Raw genomic sequence first — 21,510 nt, 5'->3', positions numbered from 1 at the left:
ACTGTTTTATGGCCACCATCGGATACGCCGCGTCTAAGACGCAGATCGTAAAATATCCGTGTTGACGTAACCTCTGCTCCTGTTGATATGGGACCAATTTTCTGTTCCAGGAAGGAGAATTTTCCTAAAACTTGCAGAACAACTGTCAAGCTGAGGAACAGCCATGTTCCCATTGAAAGTATGTCATTAAATTTAAGTTTAAAAATTATTTAAAAAAGAAATACATACAATTTTCAGAGTGGAATTTTCACATTTTTTAAAAACATTTTTATTCACATTATTATTATTATTATTATTATTTTCAAGTGAACAAAAGGTTTTAGTGTAATTCTGAGTGAAATCTATTTGTAAATCTGTATCATTTATCCTTTCAGTAATAGAATGACTTTACTGAGGGAAAAAACGAAATGGTCCAGAGTAGCTCAGAGTACACGTTTCATCAGGCATGAGATCAGCCATGAAATCCACAAAACTTTTCTTTAGTAAGTAACGCCTTTACTGTAGTGGTGGAAAGTTGGATAAGGGAGGAATAAAACATTTCTGCTGTTATTGGAAACAAATCAACAACCCAACAGCAATTTGCCAACGATTATTATTTTAAAAAATAAAAATGTATTAAATAAAAACATCATTTTTTAAATCCGGTTATACTTACATTTACCATTGTGGAATGTCCAGTAAGCTCCTGTTAAAAGAAAGACAAAAAGCGATTTTGTTACAAAGAAACCGCAAAAAGCATAAACATCCTCAGGACTTTCCCATGTTTTAAAAAACCCAAAAGACATAAGATCTGAAAGTTAGAAAGTGCTGATTCCAATCAGAATCAGGAATTCAGCAACAAAGTCAAACAAAGTCTCTTGTTCCTTAGGCTTTTTATTTAGTTGATCTTTATAAAGTCACTCAAAAAGCAGGATTTTATTGTTAGATTCTTTCAGAAATTTTCATGTTAATAAATGTAGAAGCTATTACTGGAACACTTTTGCCGCAAAATTTAAAACCGTAAGAGTAAGAATCTAAAATATCGAATTTTTAAATAGAAAAGATATTTTAGCATATCTTCCTGATAGAAAAAGCTGAACTAGTCAAATAACTAGCATAATAAGGACAATTAATTACATTAAGGAGAATCAAATATTTTCACCTTTCAATTCCAAAGAGTACAGAAGGAAAAAGCTGTTCTATCTTAATAAAACTCCTACATCGATTCTAGGAGAACTGCTAGCCCTGGCAAAAAATGTGAGCTAATTCTGTAACTAAGCATTAGCTGATTGCTATAGGCTAATCTATCTGCTAGCGACCTAGCTAATCTTAATCATTTAGTCCTGACAGGTTATAGAACATATTAGACATGTATTTACATGTTAAAGATATAACACTAAATCTTACAGTGTTAGCTAAACAGAAGCTAATCTTCCCAGAGTGTTTACTAAGGCTTTACAGGTGCCATAAAATACATACCATCGAAAATAATGCTATTAAATTAACATTTATTTGTTAGCAAGCAATAAGGTGCAAAGTGAATCAGGTTGTGTTTGTGTCACAGTTTTTATTCTATATTTGTGTTAGAATTTTATGTACAAAATGATTGGCAAAGGACAATTTTACAAAAGACACGAATGAAAATCAAACTAATAGTGCTACACTGAATTAAAAAAAGGAGTCGTTTGATATGTGTATTGTGCATTTTAAACCACTATGTAAGAAGCATTTTGTAATATGGTGTTGTATGAATTGCAATTTTCAAAAAACACACAAAACGTAGCCCCAAAATAATAGCAAAACAAACAAGACCAGAATCTTGTAGATCTAAAAGGAATTAAAAAGATAATAATGTATAGTTGTAGTTTACAAAGCTTGCTTTTTGTCCTTGGTTAAGTATTAGAATAGTGTGTGGTCTTTTTTTTGCATGAAACTGTGAACCAGGACATCTACTCTCTACCAATCACAGCATAATGAATACAAAAGCAGCTTGATTATCTTTGGATTGATTACTGAATACAGGTTATGTTGTGGATTACGTAACAAAGTGTATGATAATGATTAAAAAAAAACAATAAAAGCAAAACAGTTCTGCCCGAAAATGTGAGACATAACGTTCAACATATCTGATAACATTCAAGGCTCAAAATCTTGTGTGCAGGGTTCACAGTTTAAAATATAAGTACCTTTTCAAATGATCCAAGAAGGGTGGTCCTAATAAGCTATATGTTTACAGAGGAAAAAAAGGCAATAATCATACATTCGTGAGGAATTCTGGTCATTCTTGAACACATTCTGGACGACATGACTATATACATTAGTAATGATTCATACTTTGCTGGATAGTGTACGATCATAAAATCACTCCAATTAGTGTCCTCTTTTTTAAACAGCACAAACAAAATAAACCTACAAGTGTTGGTCTGAAACATACATAGAAATATATAATATAGGCTGTATATAAACAAATGGGAGCTTTTCTGGTTGCTCATATGTGCAAGTTCATTCAAAAGTAGGATGGAAATGTTGTTCTGGCTGCTGGATTATTTGAAGACTTTTTCGTAAGTAGGGCACTTGTGGCTTTGCAGTTTCTTCAAGGTCTTTTTGAACTCCTTGTTGGACTTGTCCCACTTGTGGATGCCGGTGATGAGGTACTGCCTGTCTGTCTTGCGGCCCATAATGAGGTAGGCGCTGCTCAGGTTGTCCAGCTGTGAGCAGGGACAATCAGCGCCGTTCTTCAGATACAACGTGAGGGACTTCAGGTCTTTCTTTTTTAGGGATCCCAATTTCACAGCCTTCCTCTTCTTTTGCAAGATCACCTTGCGGTCTGCATTCTCCCGTTTCACCTCCTTGATTTTGGTCTTGATGGCTGGAGGAAAGAACACAAAGATGAAGCTAAGTCAATTTTACGAAATCATATATGCTTGGGAAAGACAGTATGATTGACAGTCAAGAGCCCCAAGCAAACTATACTTTACTAAGGTCCCAGACACTTTAAAATTGATCTCTTAGCTTTTAGAAAGCTTGGCCATGCTACAGAGAGGACAAATCTGGGATCACGCCAAACCGGCTCACCTCAGGGGCCATTTTTCAGAAACCCTCCATGCCTAAAAGACAACATTGGAAGGCCTGTATAGCGAGGTAGGGCAAAGGTTTAACATGTATTCTTAAAGTATTTATGGGTCAGCAAAACATTTTGGGAAGCAGAAAGTCACTGAACCCCCCTTGAGATGTATGCCGGGCTCAGAATGGCTAAACAGAGAACAGGAGTTGGGTTGCAGAGGGGTCACACAGAGCTCTAGTCAGAGCCAGACCACAAAGGAGGGGATAAACTGGAGGAAGGGATGGGGAGGGGGTCAACAAGGGAAGTTGTAATCAATACCAAGGTGCTCCTGTTGACAGAGTCCCAGAGCACTTCATAATGACCCAGGTATCACTGTCTCAGGCTTTGTCAAGTTTAAGAGTCTTCATCAGGATAAAGCCTCAGCCATGTAAATCAATATGCCCCTACTGCCCTCTGCTTTCCCAGGGGCAGGAATGTCACAAATTGCAGCCCTGTCTGCCTTGTGGTCCTCCAGATGTAACTTGATCTGTAACTCAATGCAAGTCTTGTTCCATGTATTATAAGCATATTTGAAGTAGACAAGAATCAGTTCTGCTATAGCTAAAGCGTTTCTAACTGAACAGGAGGAGTAACATTTTTACATCAGAGTTGGTCATTGAAAAAACATGGGCAATATGACTAGATTAGCACTACTAATCATATACTTGTTATACAAGTTTAAGTTCTACACTTGCATGCAAGAACAAATTTTGATGACTGAACTCTACCTTTTTAAAACTGCCTTATATGAAGAGGGAAGATCAAGTGTGCTGATATTCTGGGAAAACTCTGCTTCTTGGAAACCCACATCCTTGCATTAATCTCCTAATCTTATCATTTGCTTAACATTTTGCTGCTCTTAAGTCACTGAGGGTGGTCTTGCTCATTGCTATAAGAACATTTCAGGTAACTTCATTTTGCTCTAATGTAATACCGCAAACATAACATGAATTAATACTTTGGAATTATGTCTGACACTCCTGTGAACCTCTGGAGGTATTTATCCTAATTAGACACCCTCTACTCAAAAACCCATACAAAAAGCTTTCCATGGAAAAACATATGAATTATGATTTACTGCTAATTAGCCTTTAACAAGCTGATCATTCTCCATCAGCTGTCAGCAACCAGACCACAGTGAAACTAAATCCTTCCTGTGTGGTGTTGAATATTAGTAGCTAGACGAATTTTAATGAAACGCACCACTGTTTCCAAAGAGAGTTGTAGCTGGAATTAATTCTTATTTTTAAAAAATTAGAAAATAAAAACATTAAGATTGGGGAAATACTCGAATTCATTCATCTTCAGTAAGTGCTTTATCCTGCTCACGGTTTTGGTGGATGCAGGGAGTCATCAAACCCACCTTCCAGCATGTTTTCCGGTGGAAACTAGAGAACCTGATGGAAACCCACCCCATGTGAAAATGGGGACAACATGTCAAAACTCCACACAGGTAAAGTAACCTGAGCTGAAGAATGAACCAGGGACCCTAGAGCTATGAGATGGCAACAGTACATGCTGCTCCAGGGCAACATTTTATAAATATATTTGAGTTTTTTTTATTGAACTTCATTAAACATTTGGAATTGATCCATGAAAATAGTGTTGAAAGTGTTGCATCACATTAAGAAGATTTATTATATTATTTTAAATGGTAACTGTAAGTGCTTTAGCAGCTCATACCAAATTAACACTGCGGAAAAGCATGGTCCAGTGTTCAGGATTTAACATTGCACATGGAAAGGATTAAGGGCTTGATCTGCAGGCTCGGCTCCATAAACAGGCTTTCTGACAGGGCTTAATGTTTAATGAAATAAAAGCATTGGTCAGGCTTCAGAGTTCTCAAGTCAGGAAAGTCCACCTTTCTGGGCTTTAAATGCGGCCTGAACTCTTGGTTGAACTCTCTACGCACCTTGTGGCATTTGTAACTGTAATCCACATAGTCGCAGTGCACTTAGCAGCAAAGCCACAATTGAAATATAGCCTTACTGTGCTAATACCCATAACACCCAAACTATTCCTGACCAGTCATTTTAATACAACAGAGTTAACAGAGTTCATGCTCAACAAGTGCAATGAACGTGTGAAGAAAGACTCTTGAAATTCTATTAATAATAATGTTTCAGAAACACAAGTGTCCCAAAATGACAGATCAATGGTTCATAGCAATCAGAAGGGTGTTATCCCAGGCAATTGGGACAAAACTGCACTGTGCAAATGCACTAAAGACATGGTCTGGTTGTTAGCAGGGACTTGTTTTATACTAGGCATATTAATGAGCTTGAACAGATGCAGATGCAAAATGCATTATGCAAATCAATGTTATATAACCCTATTTTACCAGAACAAGACATAGTCACCTCACATTCAAACACTTCAGTGAGAAAATATGAAGATGCTAGTTCAAACATCACCATTATGTGGTTACATAATCTACATAAACTATATTGGATAGATAAACTCGCTTGTGACAGGGAATCAGTTTGGACATTGAGAAGCACATTGGAGTTTTAACCTAAAAATTGAAATAAATAATGACATTATAATTTGTCTACCACTGACAAGTAGAGAATGTGAATAGGTTTTTGAGTAACTCATTATAAATTGACCAATTTAACTGAATATACATAATTTTCCTAATCACTAAGCTTTAGAAATATTTATACCTAGATTTGACACAACAAATTATTAAAAAGCTATGTAGAGTTCTTATCTCTATTCAAACATCATGCCTGTCACACCAAATAAGTACATAATCCTTGATAGTTCTCATAAATATTTCTTCATTCAACTTTCAGTTCAGCAGCTGGTGACCTCTAGATTCACAGCACATCATTTACAAAGTAAACAAAAAAAAGCAGACTTCAAACACTGATAAGTAGCACAGAATGTTTTGAATGAAAAATGATTTAGGTCTTGCATGTTTCCAAAATCATCCTTCTGGAATATCTAGTCCACCTGACTAATATTTGGATGTTTTGGGAGACTGTGGTTAGATGAATGAGGTCTGTAAGATTAAGAACTGCAAGTAGGGTCTGGAAGACTTTCAGAAGTGGAATTTGGGAATGAACTCTGGTGGGTCTTCAAGAGCAGGACAACCCTGTATTGTACCCATAAATGTTTCCAGAGATTTAGCTTTTAATCTCTGTCTCTGTTCCCTGACTTGGCATTCTGTACTGTCACGAGACAAGAGGCAGACATGCAGACGTATCAGATAGTGTCATAAACCCAGCAGGGGACGTCTGGGATGAAAACAGTCCCAAACACAACTTCCTTCACAGTCTCAAATGCATAAATGTGTGTGGAATCCAAATCTCAGGGCCAAGCCGTACACTTTTACTGTTCTAAAAGTGAACATGTGCCATTGACCGCAGAAGGAACGGCCAACAGAAGTGTGAGAAGAGAAGTGCTCAGTGGAAGGCCATGAGGTTTGGTTTGGAAGAGGGATCATAAAAGCCAGTCCTGGACATGAACAGCATTCCCCATAAAACCATTGCTGTTTATTAGCAAAGTGGTTAGTGAGTGAGTCTGGCCAGTTTGTCAAGAACAAACGCTTTAAGAAAGACTGTCGGGATTTCGTTATCTCCCATGCTATTTCAAATGTCTGCTTGTTATCACTTGCTTGAAGCTTTGTATGGGGGGATGCCTGTGCTTAACCTCAACAGCAAAAGTGGCATTTGTAAAGATTCACAGCCTTCGATTCCAGTAATCAACAAGTGATTCCATGACCAACCCCATACTAGATAAAACTGTTCTCACCACTGTAAAGCCAAATCCAGTGGGTTGGTGCAAGGCATGAAACTGTTCAGCTTATTTAACAGAAACATTTTAATGCAAACCAGGTGACAGGTCAGTGATGACAATTCATCACGAATGAGAAACCTGACGAACCACTCTCGCTTTCTCTCCCTGACAAAAGCTGGCTTTAGAGCTCAGCCCAGAGGTCACAGAGGGGGTTGCCAGTGGGCTTGGTTTACACAAAGCTGTCTAGAGGAAAGATGGAAGCTTACCAAAGATGGCTTAGTCTCTTCGAATCCTTGTCTGAATGAGCCTTTATGGTTTTCTAAGAGGCAAACCAAAACCAGCATTTGTTTTCCTCTTGGGAGGAGAGCAGGAAGCGCTTGGTGCAGCACCCTCCTTTTGTTGAGGCAACTCCTGCTGGGACTGGCCCTAATGGCAGGCGTAATGGGCTGTTTTAACAGCTACGGTCAGTAGCCATCCCTCAGACTGTGTAGATTAACTAAAAATGAACACAAAAATCAAAACCAGAAGTCCAAACTTTGTTGATGGTGACCCTGGAAGATAGGAAAGAAATAGTGGCCCAGGAGTGATAGATTCTTCCAATTTTTTTGCTTTCCTTAGAAACTTGGAGGGCTGGAACAAATGTTAATGCAGAAGGTACAGATGTCTAAGCCTTGACAGATGTTAGCAAAACCTTGGCAGCAAAAAGAGTAGTACTGAGTGTATAAAACAAAGTGACAAATCTATAGCGAAACACAAGGGTCGGAGTGGTGGGGATTATAAAAACTGCTGAAAAACTCAAGCTAAATCTCATGCTAAATTTGGTTCAGTGTATTATTTATCTGCACCATTCGTAAGAAACTGTACCACAGCACTACATTTATTTGCTGGAAGAATATCAAGATAAATCTGATTTGACCCCTGCATAGGGGTCAGCTCTGGTGCTGTTGTCACGTCCACTGGACCAGACAGGAAAACAAACATCCTGATTTACAGCTCTGAGTAGTGGCCAAATAAAGGGTTTTAGACCTGTGTGAATTACCTCAATTCATTAGTCACAGAGTTGTGGTCTCTAAAAGGGTCATCCAAACTGTGACATGGATTTACAAGGGCTAGAAAGAGTCTGCAGCTGTTATTTTAAGCACTGAAGACAGCAGTATTGTTCTATTGTAAAACATGAGTGTACTTCGTGCAGTCCCGAGAAATAGTGTCAGAAAGGGCCAGTGCAAGGTCTTGTGATATATGAGTATATATGTACTTAGAAAGTTATGAAATTAATAAAGGTAACAATCAATATCCTGCACTGTTTTCAGGAAAATGCGTGAAAAGGCACACTTTTAATATATTGCAGTGCTTATGTAAATGTTTCCAAGCTTACTCAAATGTATGTGTATCTTTTTTTGTCCACTTGACTACTTAATAAACCTGGGCATGGGTGTGAAATTCTGGGTTGTCCAGTGAAGGAAAAGAAAGAAGGAAAGTTTACTCAGTAACTCAGTGACTAGACATGTACTGGTCAGGCTGTTGGCCTCCCCTCCAAAGTAATTATATTAAATTATAGTAAATTTACACAAATTGCACAATTACGGAATTGTGAAGTAGGCAATGAAAATAGTTCTACAGTCGAGTTTCTCAGTTCTGTGAATTAAAACTAAGCAGATGGTGATGTTCATTCAGCAGATGGTGACTGAAGTACATCCACTTTCCGCTTACAAGTAAGAACAGAATTTGGTAATATGTACTGCACTGAAAATGTTTTAGCTCTGCATCCAGCAGGAATGTAACATTTTTGGCTGTCTTGAAAGTGGCATCTCAGTTTTCACCGCGAAATGTGTTTGTGTGTGTGTGAGAGAGAGGAGTGTTTCGGAGCACTTACCAAACTCGCTGGCACACATGTGCTCCAGAATTGCATCGGTTTTCATTTCATTGTCGCATGGTGGGCAGACCGGCGAGTAACCTAAGACAGAGAGCAATGCACAATGTCAGGGCCAATATGCTGCACAGAGATACCCAATCAACATCGTGAGCCACGGTAATAGAAACCAAATGTCTTTTCCCTTCGTTTCCTTAAGCAACTCATTTACGTCCTCCCAAGTGTTCGGAAAGTTTGCGTATGAGTGTAAACAGTGGGGACAAACTTTACAGTCTTGTGATTGAAGGGAAATGTTAAGGAAATTCAGCCTGTCATTTTGCTTGTAATCCACTTGTCAAATCACAGTGAAGGAATTTACTGTTAATGCAGCTTTATCTGGCACTTGATCTTTCCCCCACTCTACTTTTTCTCCCAATGTATTTAAATTCTAAATCAAGGATGAATTTTAAGGATCAAAATCCTGCTAATCCTGCTTTCCTCCCCAATTCCTCCATTCTGTCTCTCTGTCATGCTAATTAGCAGAAGACAAACCCAAAACCACATCATTTACACATGTATGTCAACAGCTGTTCTTCGGTTTACTGTGAAAAGAGCACAGGGTTCGAGACAAGACCCTAAAGACCCCAGGCCAACTGTAATTATTAGAAACATTAAGCTGAAGGGGCCCCCTGAGGTCATGGAAAGGGAAAAAATGGGGCTGAGATTACAGCTTCTTATCTCTGTAGACTCTGTTAAGAGTTCAATCATTCTTTGATTAGCATTAGTTATCTTTATTGTGCTGACTGTGTGGTCACTTCTCTTATTCGGAGCAGGTTTTTTCATATTGCTATGAACATTTTAAAACAAAACAAAATTCATGTCTTTTACACAAATTAGCACTAGTAATGTAGAAAGCAAAAAATCTGCAGTACTGGCATTTTTCCCTTCAAGAATCCATTCCCATTGGCCGCTTGACTATTTTCAATAGCTGTCCAATATGAACATGCCGAACATTTCAGTATCTAGTCCTTTTCTTGCCAAGAGCACATGTTTTCATTTTTTCCCCACATCCAGTGCTAAGCATGCTATTTATTCTCCAGCACCATGAACTAGTCAGAACGGCTGGAGATCTCAGATTATTCCTGGAGCCCCGAAGCATGCACGGCTTCCATAAATGTCTAGTCAAATGCTTTCCATTTAATTATTCATTTATCTGGTTTCCAAGCTGTTCTGTGTATCACAACAATCAGATGTGCATTAATAGTCCAGTCCCTTGAGCTTCAAAAGACTTTGATTGCAACTTTTATTCAAACTTACTCTTAATTCATATAGATATAGGTTTACCCAAAAAAAAACAGGACTGACACTAGGCACCACGTACTAGGGTTCACTGTGTGATGCAAAACCAACAAGAGATCAACTTTAATCAAGACCACGTTTAATCCATTGCAAAATTTGTGTCTTAATGTATCACAGAGTTTCACTGCCTTGCGCTTAAATTTATATATATATATAGAAAACAATGCTGAAGGTTCAATACTATAGTTTCCAAATGTAAAAGTTGTATCACTCTGCACCTTTCTTCTGTTAGAATTTGTTACAGCTTGTTTTTTGTCCTCCTCCTTCTCGGTGAATGTTTGGAAATACCCGCAAAATTTTATGAGATGGTTACATCAGCTGGTTGTACTTTCCCCCGTTCTCTAACGCTCCCTCAACTTCGATTTTCCATAGAACCTCTACCTACCTTACAGCAAACTAAAACAAACAAGCATGAACATAGTATTCTGGGGTCAAATTTTATTCCATTAATTTTTTTTAGATGTTTACATTAAATTTCTTGCTTATGTATTGCAAGTGAAAAGCAGCCATTTCAGCCCCACCTCCTCATCCCTGTGCCACATTAAGAGCCCTGTACTATTGCATTATTTTATGATATGCTAATGGCAGGTCTGTTCTCTCAGGGGCTTAACTAAAGGTAGTTCTGAAAAAAAATGCCCTCTTCAAACAAACAATGGGAAACTATTTCTAACAAAGTAATTAGTTTAACCATGTGCAGACATTGCGAAAGAGGAAAAAAAAGAATGCACATAATGCTTTTTTGGAGGAAATCCCATCTTGGCTGCTGACATCCTTCTGACAATTGTTCCCAGGTGCAAACAAATGCTCAAATATGAATCTTTTCATGCCTTTTTGAGCAAACTGGCTCGACTGTCTGATGCAGCTGTAATTGAATCATGCATGAGAATAAATGAAGAACTAGCAGAAACTACAGAAGTAACAAAAGGTGGTTAAACTGTAGCCTCAAACAGATGCCAGATCCTGAAACAACATCACGCTGCCTTTTAAGAGGGAGCTCAAGTGTCGTTTCTGACACACACACACACACACAGCAAAAGGTGTGACAAGGTCGAGTGTGGGGAAAGTGACACTAAATGCAAGAATACACACTCCAAAAACAGGCTCACATGCAAGCAGCAGCAGTGTGTGGGTTTAACATGCGCTCTACATGACTCACAAGAGATACTGGAAATGATACTGAAAGACATTTTTGAATTCTGGTCAAATGAAACAGGAGGCAGTTCTTCTGAGTGCTGTGTTCAGCTGCTCTGGAGTTTCAACACCAATTCTGACTCAGATTGTGACATGAGGATGCTAAAAACTAGTAAGACCTTTCAAAGGGTCCCAGCACCCTGTCTGTACAATTTGCAGATTCTAAATGACCAGAGTTGGGAACCCTTTTTTTTTCTTGGATGTCTACCTTCCTATAAGAGCTAATCTGGATCAGGTGTTCTGGTTTTAGGGTGGAACCCACGTTTAGTGCTCACTGTTACTCTATTACTACCAATTTAGATTAATATTGTCAGGTTTGATGTCTAAAAACTCACCGCTCTCTGGGGACGTGTCAGTGTTGTTGGGCGTGCTGATGCAAACATCACCCTGAGGGAACTTCTCGCAGGCGAGCATTTCGGGCCACGGGAACCCGAACGCCTCCATGATGGGTTCGCAACCCTGGCGCACACTCTCACACAGCAAGCGGCACGGGTAGATGGGCCGGTCCATGCAGACAGGTGCAAACAGAGAGCACAGGAAGATACGTGTGCCCGGATGGCAAGCCTTGTGCACGAGAGGCACCCAGCTGCCTGCTTGCTGCCTCACCTCGGCCATACTCTCGTGCTCAAGCAGGTTGGGCAACAGCATCTGGTTGTAGCCGACACCGTGGCAGAGCCGCAGATCATCTGGGATGGCCACACACTGAGGAGGCTTGTCGTAAGCTCGCCCGCCACCGAACGAATCAGTCTTCCAGCCTACGTACTCGTACTCCATTGCCAGGCTCAGGGGCACCAGATTCACCATCAGTGCCAGCACAGTGGTGGCCTTCCAGAAGTGCAAGGATGCCACCGGCTTCATCATGTTAGTCACTGCCAAAACAAAGGCACTGGTACAGAGTCCTCCTGCAAAAGAAACAAAAAGAAAACCAAAAAAAAACCCAAAAGGTCCTATTTCAGGTCCCTTCAAATTAAAAATTCTAAGTCAGTAAAGCCAAAATGGGTCAGAAAATTTTCCCCAGTAGGAATAAACATGAGTGGTTTAAATGAGCTCAGAAGGCTGCCTCTAAAAGCTTGACAGTATTCAACTGAGAGAGGGAGAGAGAGAGAGAGACAGAAAAAGAGAGCGAGTGTGTGCGCTTTCCTCCTGCTGACTCACAAGGCCGCCTGCCAGGGACCCCTGCGCTTGAAAAATGAGTGGAAGTGCGAGACAGCGGGGGAGCGCGAGCGCAGCGCCGGCCAATAGGAACCGTTCAGCGTTTTTTGGGTGTGTGAGGAACCAATGAAACACACTGGCCAAAAAAAAAGAAAAAACGGTTACCCCACCCCGCCTGTGATTTGCACCCCTCTTCCCATTTGCACTCAGTAAACCGGAGTCTTTCTGAGTCCGCGTGCTTCAGTGAGACAAACTCCCGCACCAGCGCGCGCGCTCAAACACCGCAGCCAGTGTTGTATAGACAATACATAAGCTGCTTTAATAAGGTTTATGGTAAGGTTGTGTGCGCTTTGGTACAGTCTGTGCGTGATGTTCGAGAGGTGAAAATGGTACAGGAAAAAAAAACACTGTTTTTCTTATTCTGTAAATGAAGAAAAACAGAATAAGTAAACATTTCGTATATTATTATTATTATTATTATTATTATTATTATAACAGTTCTTTATTGCTGCTGTTGTCGTTAGTGTTTTATTATCAAGCATGTTGCGTGGTTATTTTCTCCTTTTCTGTGATTTCAAGATATTCCGTGACAAAAAATGTAACTAGTGAAGGATATAATATCTTGGATCTTGTCTGTCTGTGTGTGTGTGTGTGTGTGTGTGTGTGTTTTGTCAGGATGAAATCCGATCTTCTGTATACGACACTTTCCAAAAGCACATCTGATTAGAGATTGTTTTATTAGTTTTTCACTGCGGGTTGAAGTCGCGTCCAGGAACAGCTTACTTTAATTTAATGTCAATAAATGATAAACAGAATAAGTGCCTCGCTAATAGATCTGTTAAGTTGTAGTGATTTTTATTTTTGTTGCTCATCTCCCTCTGCTGTAATGAAGAGGAGATGCAAAGGTTTAAACTATAAAAATTCACCAATCTCAGCCGGTGTTTTTGCTCATGAGGCTATTAACCCTTTGTTGTTGAGTGGTGTGTCAAAATCACCCTAATCACATACAATCACAAACACAATAAAGAGAGAAGGGGGGGGTCATTAATAAATGTATATGTATATATAATGTCTGAGTTCTTGTTTACTTCTTTTGTTCTTGCATTTATTAAAAAAAAGAATTATTTATATGATGCAAATACACACATTTTTTGCATAAAGATCAATACGAACAAAACGACAATTACAATTATGAAGACTTGCTTTAAGAGTGTAACAAAAAATAATCGATTACAATTCATCAGCTTAACCCACAATATCACCTGATGGTTGTAAGTGTGTGTGTGTGTGTGTGAGAGAGAGAAACAAGTCATTCCAGGCAATGCAGATGTCTTTGTATTTGGAAAAAAAGAAGAAATAATCTTCAAACTTAAGAAACACTGAATGCAACATCCAACCATTAAAGATGTATAAACTTTAGATAGGCAGTTGATTGTTGTCTGCATAGTTTGATTCTTGTTGACACCTTTAGAATGATGAATGACTTGAATGCAGAAATTTTAAAAACTATGACTTTCAACCTTTGTTTAAAAAAAGCTATTTATATGGTTTTAATAATAATAATAATAATAATAATATGTATTATAATAATATGTATCCGCCTACTGTTAATTAATTCATAATAAATGTTAATTAATCAATAACGTGCAGTGTCTGTACATATATACTTGTGTTCAATTAAGTTGTCATGTCTCTTTCTGAAAGTAGGGCTATGATGTATTCTCAGACAATAGAGTCTAAATATTTTGACATTTGGTCTCCTTTGGCGTGGGGAGACACTGCAGACTTTCTGTGCACTCCAGCATTTGATTCCTTATGTTCAGCGAAGCGTTCACATGAATCGTTAGGTTTCCATCCAAAAAAAAAAAAAAAACTTAAGCAAAAATATTCTGAAAAAGTCAATCAGCAGAGTGCTAACAAACACTGGGAGAGTCTGGAGCACATGCACACCGTTTATTCCTAACATCTGTTTTCAACACACAACACTTTTTCTGCTTTATCTGTTTTCTTGCTTTAAAACTTCAGGGAAATACATCTGATATTAATGATTATAGCAGAGCGTTGTTGAATTCTGGCTAAAATCAGGCCATTTAATTATAATACATCATCTTTTCTATGGTAACACTCCTCCACAGGGACTTATTTAAATCTTATTTAAATAAATATTTAAATTAACAGGTATAGATATTTAAATAAATATCTATATATTGTGTTTTTATAAAAAAGCATCGATGTGAAGCATTTTTAAATAATGTGTAACTACGTAATTAATGCGTAATATGTTAGCACATTAAGTAAGATTAGCACATTACACTTCCCAGTTTTTTGGACCATATCATACTGTTTTTGTTTATTAACTTAATGAGAAAAAAAAAGACTGTGGTGATGAAACAATAGTGCAGGAACTTATCATGAACTATAAATTGGTAAAAAGTGCAACGTGTTGCCCTGTATATTAAAAATAAGCAAGTGAATAAAAAATAAAATCTTGATGGATATGCTGTTATTGAAAATCATCTTATAACCACTTCATCACACTGCACTGTTCTTGATTAGTTTCCAATAGACAGCCCATCCCCCCCAAGTGTATTATTCCTTACATATTTCAATCAAGGCTTTCCTTAATACAAACCTGGGTAAGGAACCCTGTGGAGAACCCCTACTGCTAAACAGACATTTATTTAAGCCTCATTACTAATGGCATGGCTTTTGGTCAGGACACAACATTGAGGCAAACGGTTGACGTTTGCAGAGTAAAACGGCTCTCAGGCTCAGTAATTGAAGTCCTTCGCAGGTCTTAGCCCTGAGGTGTGAATGAGAAAGCACTTGATTAAGCTAACATTACAGCCGATCAATGCTAATTGAACGGCTTTGTGAATAGAAGACCGACCCAACAGTAGGTCTCTTAACATAACCTTTAAACTAACAAAGCCTGGTTTCTGGGTTGACCGTTGCTCTTAATGCAAAGCTGTTTCCTGACTCACAATGGAGATCTTTATCAGCTATATTCACATTCGGCCAGACAGATGGCCTGATGTTATAGTAAACACAACAATTTAGCATAGGAACTTGACCTCATTTAAAGGTGAATGGAGGAAGACAAATGCAGGAATGCCAAAGGGGGCGTTGACTTTACCTGGAGAGCTTTGTGCAAGGTAAAAGTAGGGTTAATTTTTTTTCAATATGTTAAAAAAATCACATAAAACCATGATTGGAGGAACGTTTTTTTGGTCATGCAGGAACATAGACACAGAAAGCGTGCATTGCTTTATGTAGGTTGCTTAATGAAAGATTAAGGGCTGCTAATTAAACACAGAGTTGTTTTAACACCTCCTGGGACTTTCACAAGACAGTAAGCCATAGTGTTACTGCGATCTGTGACTTGCCTGGATGCGCATGACTAATGTAGATAATTAGCAACATTTACAGAGCTGAAAGTCAGAGAGAGAGAGAGAAAGAGAGAGAGAAAGAGCCACAACAGCCAATTCAGGTTGTTCGTGTAAACGGATTAAAGTAGTTTTTGCCCCAATTGGTGTAAGTCTATAATTTTGACAGACAAAACTACACCCATGTAACATATTAATCTTCGACTCCCTTCAACTTTGACCGATTCATCATAGCAACTGGTATTTTTCATAAACACACAAGAGCTTTAATCGGGTGTTGCAGCCTTGCCAGTGAAACTTCGAACCAGTTCTAGAATAAAGAGTAAATTATAACAGGCCTAACCTCATAAAAATGCCTGAAGTGAACACTGAGCCCAGAGCTTGGACGCTCTTGTAAGAAGATCTCACATTCCTCGCACTGATTTGGGCGATGTGGTTTTAAGTTGAGCAGGAGGCAATATTTCAGCTCAATGTCTTTAATGGGGCAAGGCTCTTAAGCTTTGTGTCGGCATCTGATTTTTGGTGTCTCGCTGCAACACTGGAAGGTTTTTCGAGAAAGAAAGCGAGAGAGTGTGTGGATTCTATCCAGCACAGCATGTCTCTGCGACTCTGCCAGTTCAGTTGAGCTCTTCTCTGCAACCCAGGCCAGACAGAGAATGAAGAGAAACGGCAAAATAAACAAGCTATTGCTTTTCTTTCGAAGCTCCGGGCCAAAGAAAGCAGAGAAAAGCCCTCTGACACGGAGGCTCTTTCCTTGAACAAGGCTCGTCAATGACTATGACCGTTTCTGTCCACCGGCTTCCTTTAGATAACTGACAAAGTGTCCTGTTATGTCACTTGGGTGTTAGGAGGTCGGCATTTTGCTAATTCGATCCACATGCAGCCTAGTTTTTATCCTTCTCGGCGGCCATGTTTACCTTTTTTTTTTTTAAAAAGCCTCCTGCCGCTGCATTAAAACTCGTGGGTGAGTCACGTCGTGTCTGGCTAACAATTCAAAGAAAGAATGCAAAGGCCACATGTGAACTTTGGCGTCCTTTTTAACGCTTCCCGGATCTTACTTATGAGATCACTCTTGACTTATGAGGTAATGAGTCTGAAATGCAGGACGAAATGTTTTTTTTTTGTTTTTTTTTGTTGTTTTTTTTTGGGGGGGGGGATTCACCCTTCTTTGATTGATATAGGGAGCCACATCTTAATAATCAGTGAAAGAGATGTTCGCATTGTGCATTGTGTTGGATTCTCCAGCCACAGAGCATCCATCTGGGAATGATTAAACCGACTTCCACACACACTTCCATTGCTCTATTTCAGCCAGCAAAACATGTTCATCTACAAATCTACATGTTCTACTGATTTTCCTTATATAAATATATATATATATTTAAACATTTAAATATATGTGAACTGCCACATTCCTTAAAGATTCATTTGTTTGTTTTGCTGGTCCAGGTTCTTCCCTACTGACCCAAATTGCTGATGCTGCCACTGGTTTTAAAATTTATTCACTCTTTCTTGTCTTATTTCAGGATACATTGCTAGTTTTATAGCCTTGCAATTGAATGTTATGACCTCAAAGTTTGTGATTTTTTTAAACTTCCCTGACAGACACCACTAATCTGTTGCCTCTCCTCCTCCTCCTCGCTCGGTCTTTAAGGACATGGGCGAGCTGAATAAATCGAGCCGAAGGAATTAGGCCAGCCGAGGCATGAAATTCACCAGACCCCAAACCATGTGCTTTGGTGGCTCTCGAGCTCGGCCAGAAGCATTAGGCTGGGACACTCTACGAGATGCTAAACAGACTCCCCCTTCCCCCGCTGGGAGACGCTGTTTAATGTTAGTCTGTGCAAATATCTACCTTAAGCACATTTCACTTGGGCTTTAGGTTAAATAAAGCTATAGGTTTGAAGAAACTCAGGTCTCTGTTGATGGACTTTTTGAAAAAATGTTAGAAGTGATATTTTTCTGCTTGTAAAAATGTCTTGACAATCATCTAACTAATGACTTGCTAAAAACTGTAACAGTATTGTTATTCCAGGTACATTATTGTTGCTGACTAGTGGCTAAGCATGACAGTACACCATTTTGCATAAAATGTTTCATGGTATTCTCAGGACTTCACAATGAGTCTTGATCATTTATACAAATCTTGAGTAAGAGCTTTATCCTGGTCAAGGTTGTAGTGGATCTAGAAACTATCCTAGGAATACCTTGCATAAGGCAAGAATACCCCCAGGCCATTACATGGGACTTTGGGTACCTAAGGGTAATTTGCCATCAGAAATCCACCTACCAGCATGTATTGGCAGGTGGGAGGAATCCAAAGAACCCAGAGGAAACCCACAGAGACACACAAATAACAGAAAATAACCCTAGATCAGGATCAACCCAGGAGATTGTGAAGTATCAGATACCCTTGTGTCTTTTTTGTATTGTTGTATTTGTTGTTCCAGCATCACCAATGGTAACCTAAACTAAAACATAATATTTTTCAAAAAAGTTTCTTCTCAGTGTGACAGATGGCTGCATTGTGACTTTTGTGGTATCTCTTTTTCATTTTGAGTTTTGTTCCTTGGCAACTCCTTAGTAAATCAGCTTGCATGTGACAAGATGCTGCAACGTTTTCTGCTCAGAGAAGAGTCAGAGCCAGCCTTGCGGTGACATATTTTAACCTGACAATAGCCTGACATGTGATTTAACCTCCCATTGACAATCATTCTGCACTGAATACAAATGAATGGGAACTCTTCCAACCTGGTGCAATTCTCTCTCTCATTCCCACAAAGCAACATCTTTGTGGTTTCATTGGTTCCATTTGGTGTTTAATGAGGAACGCATGGTGTGTTGGCAATGGCAGCCTTGTTATTATTCTGTCCATCTCCTCCCTCTACAATCTTTCCTTTTCATTCTGGGGCTTTGTTATATGTAAGTTCAAACAGACAAGATCATGTTGTTTTCTTCCTTTTTTTCCTTCCTAAAGTCTGATAAAACATAGTTGCTCATTTGAACCAGCACTGTTTCCTGAGTAGTCAAGCCTGTTACATAAAATTTCTTCAGCACATACAAAGCCAAATAAAAATGTAGTATGTCAAAATAGTATGGCACCAATACTAGCTAAGGGTGGAGGAATTATTTTGAAATATTATTTGTTGTTGCGAGCCTTGAAAAGAATGTAACACACCCTCACTTCATCACTTCATCTTTGTGAGACTTGTGTTTACCAATTTTAAGACCAACTTCAATGCCACAAATGTGTCCCTAATGGGTTTTTTTGGAATTGGTATCTGATAATAAGCTAATTTGGTTTTATTCCTGTCACAAACTTTCTCTGAGAATGGCACAATTCACAAAATCAACCAATTCAGCGAGATAAACCATGCTGCATTCATTAACACGCCGACTCTGATAGCTGTTTACTGAATTGGAGCGTAACCACAAACTTGTTTGTATTTAGCACTAATTACTTTCATAGGTAATTCAATGTATTAGCAGTTCAGCTTTATGTTTTAACAAGCTGCTATGCAACACAGTCTGAGGGAACACATTACACTTGTTAATAACCGCTAGCCACTTTTGTATATGTATGATCAAAGGTGTGTGTAAATACTAGCACTAATGTAAGCGAATGTTGGTATTGCTTTGAAAACTTTCTGCATGCAGATAGCTACTGCTAGCTATCTAATAATTCAAGATATAAAAGCAGCCTGTCATCTACCTAGCAGCTACCTAATTTAGGGAAAGATTCAAGTGCAAAGCAATTCTAGCATTGTTGCAGAAATAAAACATTAGGACTGAATTCCAGCATGAACTTCAGCAATGTTGAGAAAATTTTAAACTTCTTTTTTTTTGTTAGAAATGTGCTTAGGAATCAAATAATCACGGCTGCTGAACTGGTTGCCAGTCGCTCCCAGATTTCACAATTTTGTGAAAATAAAGCAATCTTGTGACTTGTGATCAAGGAGATTTTCAAAATTACAGCAAAGTTTTTCACAGATTTGGGCCAGGACAAGTACAAGTACAGCTCTCATCTTCTTCTTTCGGCTTTTCACTTCAGGGGTCGCCACAGTGAATCATCTCTCTCCACCTATCCCTAACTTCTGCATCCTCAACACTTGCACCCACTAGCTTCATATCCTCATTTATTACATCCATATATCTCCTCTTTGGCCTTCCTCTTTGCCTCCTGCCTGGCAGCGCCATGTCCAACATTCTCCTACCAATATAGTCACTCTCCCTCCTCTGAACACACATGTACTCAGGCTTACTATGACTGACTTTCATTCCTCTTCTCTCCAGCGTAAACCTCCACCTCTTCAGGTTTTCCTCCACCTGCTCCCTGCTCTCACTACAGATCACAATGTCATCTGCAAACATCATTGTCCAAGGAGACTACTATCTGACCTCCTCTGACAACTGGTCCATCACCATAGCAATCAGGAAGGGGCTCAGAGCAGATACCTGATGCAGTCCCACCTCCACTTTGAACTCTTCTGTCTGCCCTACAGCACACCTCACCACTGTCCTGCTCCTCTCATAGATGTCCTGCACCACTCTGAGATACTTCTCTGCTACTCCTGACTTCCTCATACAGTACAACAGCTCTTCTCTTGGCACCCTGTCATACGCTTTCACCAAGTCTGCAAACACACAGTGCAACTCTCTCTGACCATCCCTACTGCTCCATCAAAATTCTCAGAGCAAAAATTGCATCTGTTGTGCTCTTTCTGGGCATGAAGCCATACTGCTGCTCTACCTTCCTTAACCTAGCTTCCACTACTCTTTCCCATAGCTTCATTGTATGGCTATAAAGTTCATCAACTTTATCCCCCTATAGTTGCTGCAACTCTGCACGTCACCCTTATTCTTAAAGATCGGCACTAATACGCTTCTTCTCCATTCCTCAGGCATCTTCTCACTCTCTAAAACCCTGTTAAACAGACTAGTTAAAAATTACACTGCTGCCTCTCCTAGACACTTCCAGACCTCCACCGGGATGTCATCAGGACCAACTGCCTTTTCACTGTTCATCCTCTTTAAAGCCTTCCTGACTTCATCCTTTCCATCTCTATCCTTAATAACTCTAACTTGCTGTGCATCCTTCCCATCTTGATCCCTCTACCTAGCTAACATGTACAAGTCCTTTTCTCCTTCTCTAGTGTCTAACCTAGTGTAAAACTTGTCAAATGCCTTCTGACTGGCTTCAGACACCTCCCTCTTCACTCTGTGCTGTAACTCCTTGTATTCCTGTCTATTGTCTTCAGTCCTGTCCATGTCCCACTTCTTCTTGGCTAACCTCTTCCTCTGAATACTATCCTGAACTTCTTCATTCCACCACCAAGTCTCCTTATCTTCTGTCCTCCTTCCAGATGACACACCCAGCACCTTTCTTCCTGTCTCCCTGATCACTTCTGCTGTAGTTTCCCAGTCATCTGGCAGCACTACCTGACCACCCAGAGCCAGCCTCCTCCTTTTTCAGCTTCCACCATTTGGTTTTCTTCTCTATCTCTATCTTTGATCTCTTCTTCTTACAGACCATCAAAGTCATCCTACACACCACCATCCTATGCTGTCTGGCTACACTCTCTCCCAATACCACTTTACAGTCACTAATCTCTTTCAGATTGCCTCTTCTACATAGGATATAGTCTACCTGTGTGCTCCTACCTCCACTCTATGCTCCTCCCTCTTCTGAAAATAAGTGTTAACCACATCTACAGTGAGTGAAAAAATTATTTGATCCCCTGCTGATT

General features: G+C 39.4%; 1 protein-coding gene across 2 annotated transcripts; it reads right to left on the bottom strand.

Moving 5' to 3' along the window:
- Positions 1–1,517: 1,517 nt before the first annotated feature.
- Positions 1,518–12,491, bottom strand: sfrp1a (secreted frizzled-related protein 1a). 2 transcript variants are annotated; one of them, XM_058375463.1, is made up of 4 exons: positions 12,381–12,491; positions 11,561–12,127; positions 8,700–8,780; positions 1,518–2,848 (listed from the first exon to the last, which is right to left on the bottom strand). In XM_058375463.1, the coding sequence occupies exons 2-4, from the start codon at positions 12,084–12,086 to the stop codon at positions 2,523–2,525; spliced, it is 933 nt and encodes a 310-aa protein (XP_058231446.1). In that variant the 5' UTR covers positions 12,087–12,127; positions 12,381–12,491; the 3' UTR covers positions 1,518–2,522. The 2 variants fall into 2 exon arrangements, with proteins under 2 accessions (XP_058231446.1, XP_058231445.1); XM_058375462.1 differs by lacking the exon at positions 12,381–12,491 and having other exon boundaries at positions 1,519–2,848; positions 11,561–12,374.
- Between the last annotated feature and the right edge of the window lie 9,019 nt (positions 12,492–21,510).

Source organism: Hemibagrus wyckioides, linkage group LG22, assembly GCF_019097595.1.
Source record: "Hemibagrus wyckioides isolate EC202008001 linkage group LG22, SWU_Hwy_1.0, whole genome shotgun sequence".
Lineage (NCBI taxonomy): Eukaryota > Metazoa > Chordata > Actinopteri > Siluriformes > Bagridae > Hemibagrus > Hemibagrus wyckioides.
The sequence above is the reverse complement of the archived record's forward strand: the minus strand, read 5'-3'. Positions and strand labels throughout refer to the sequence as shown.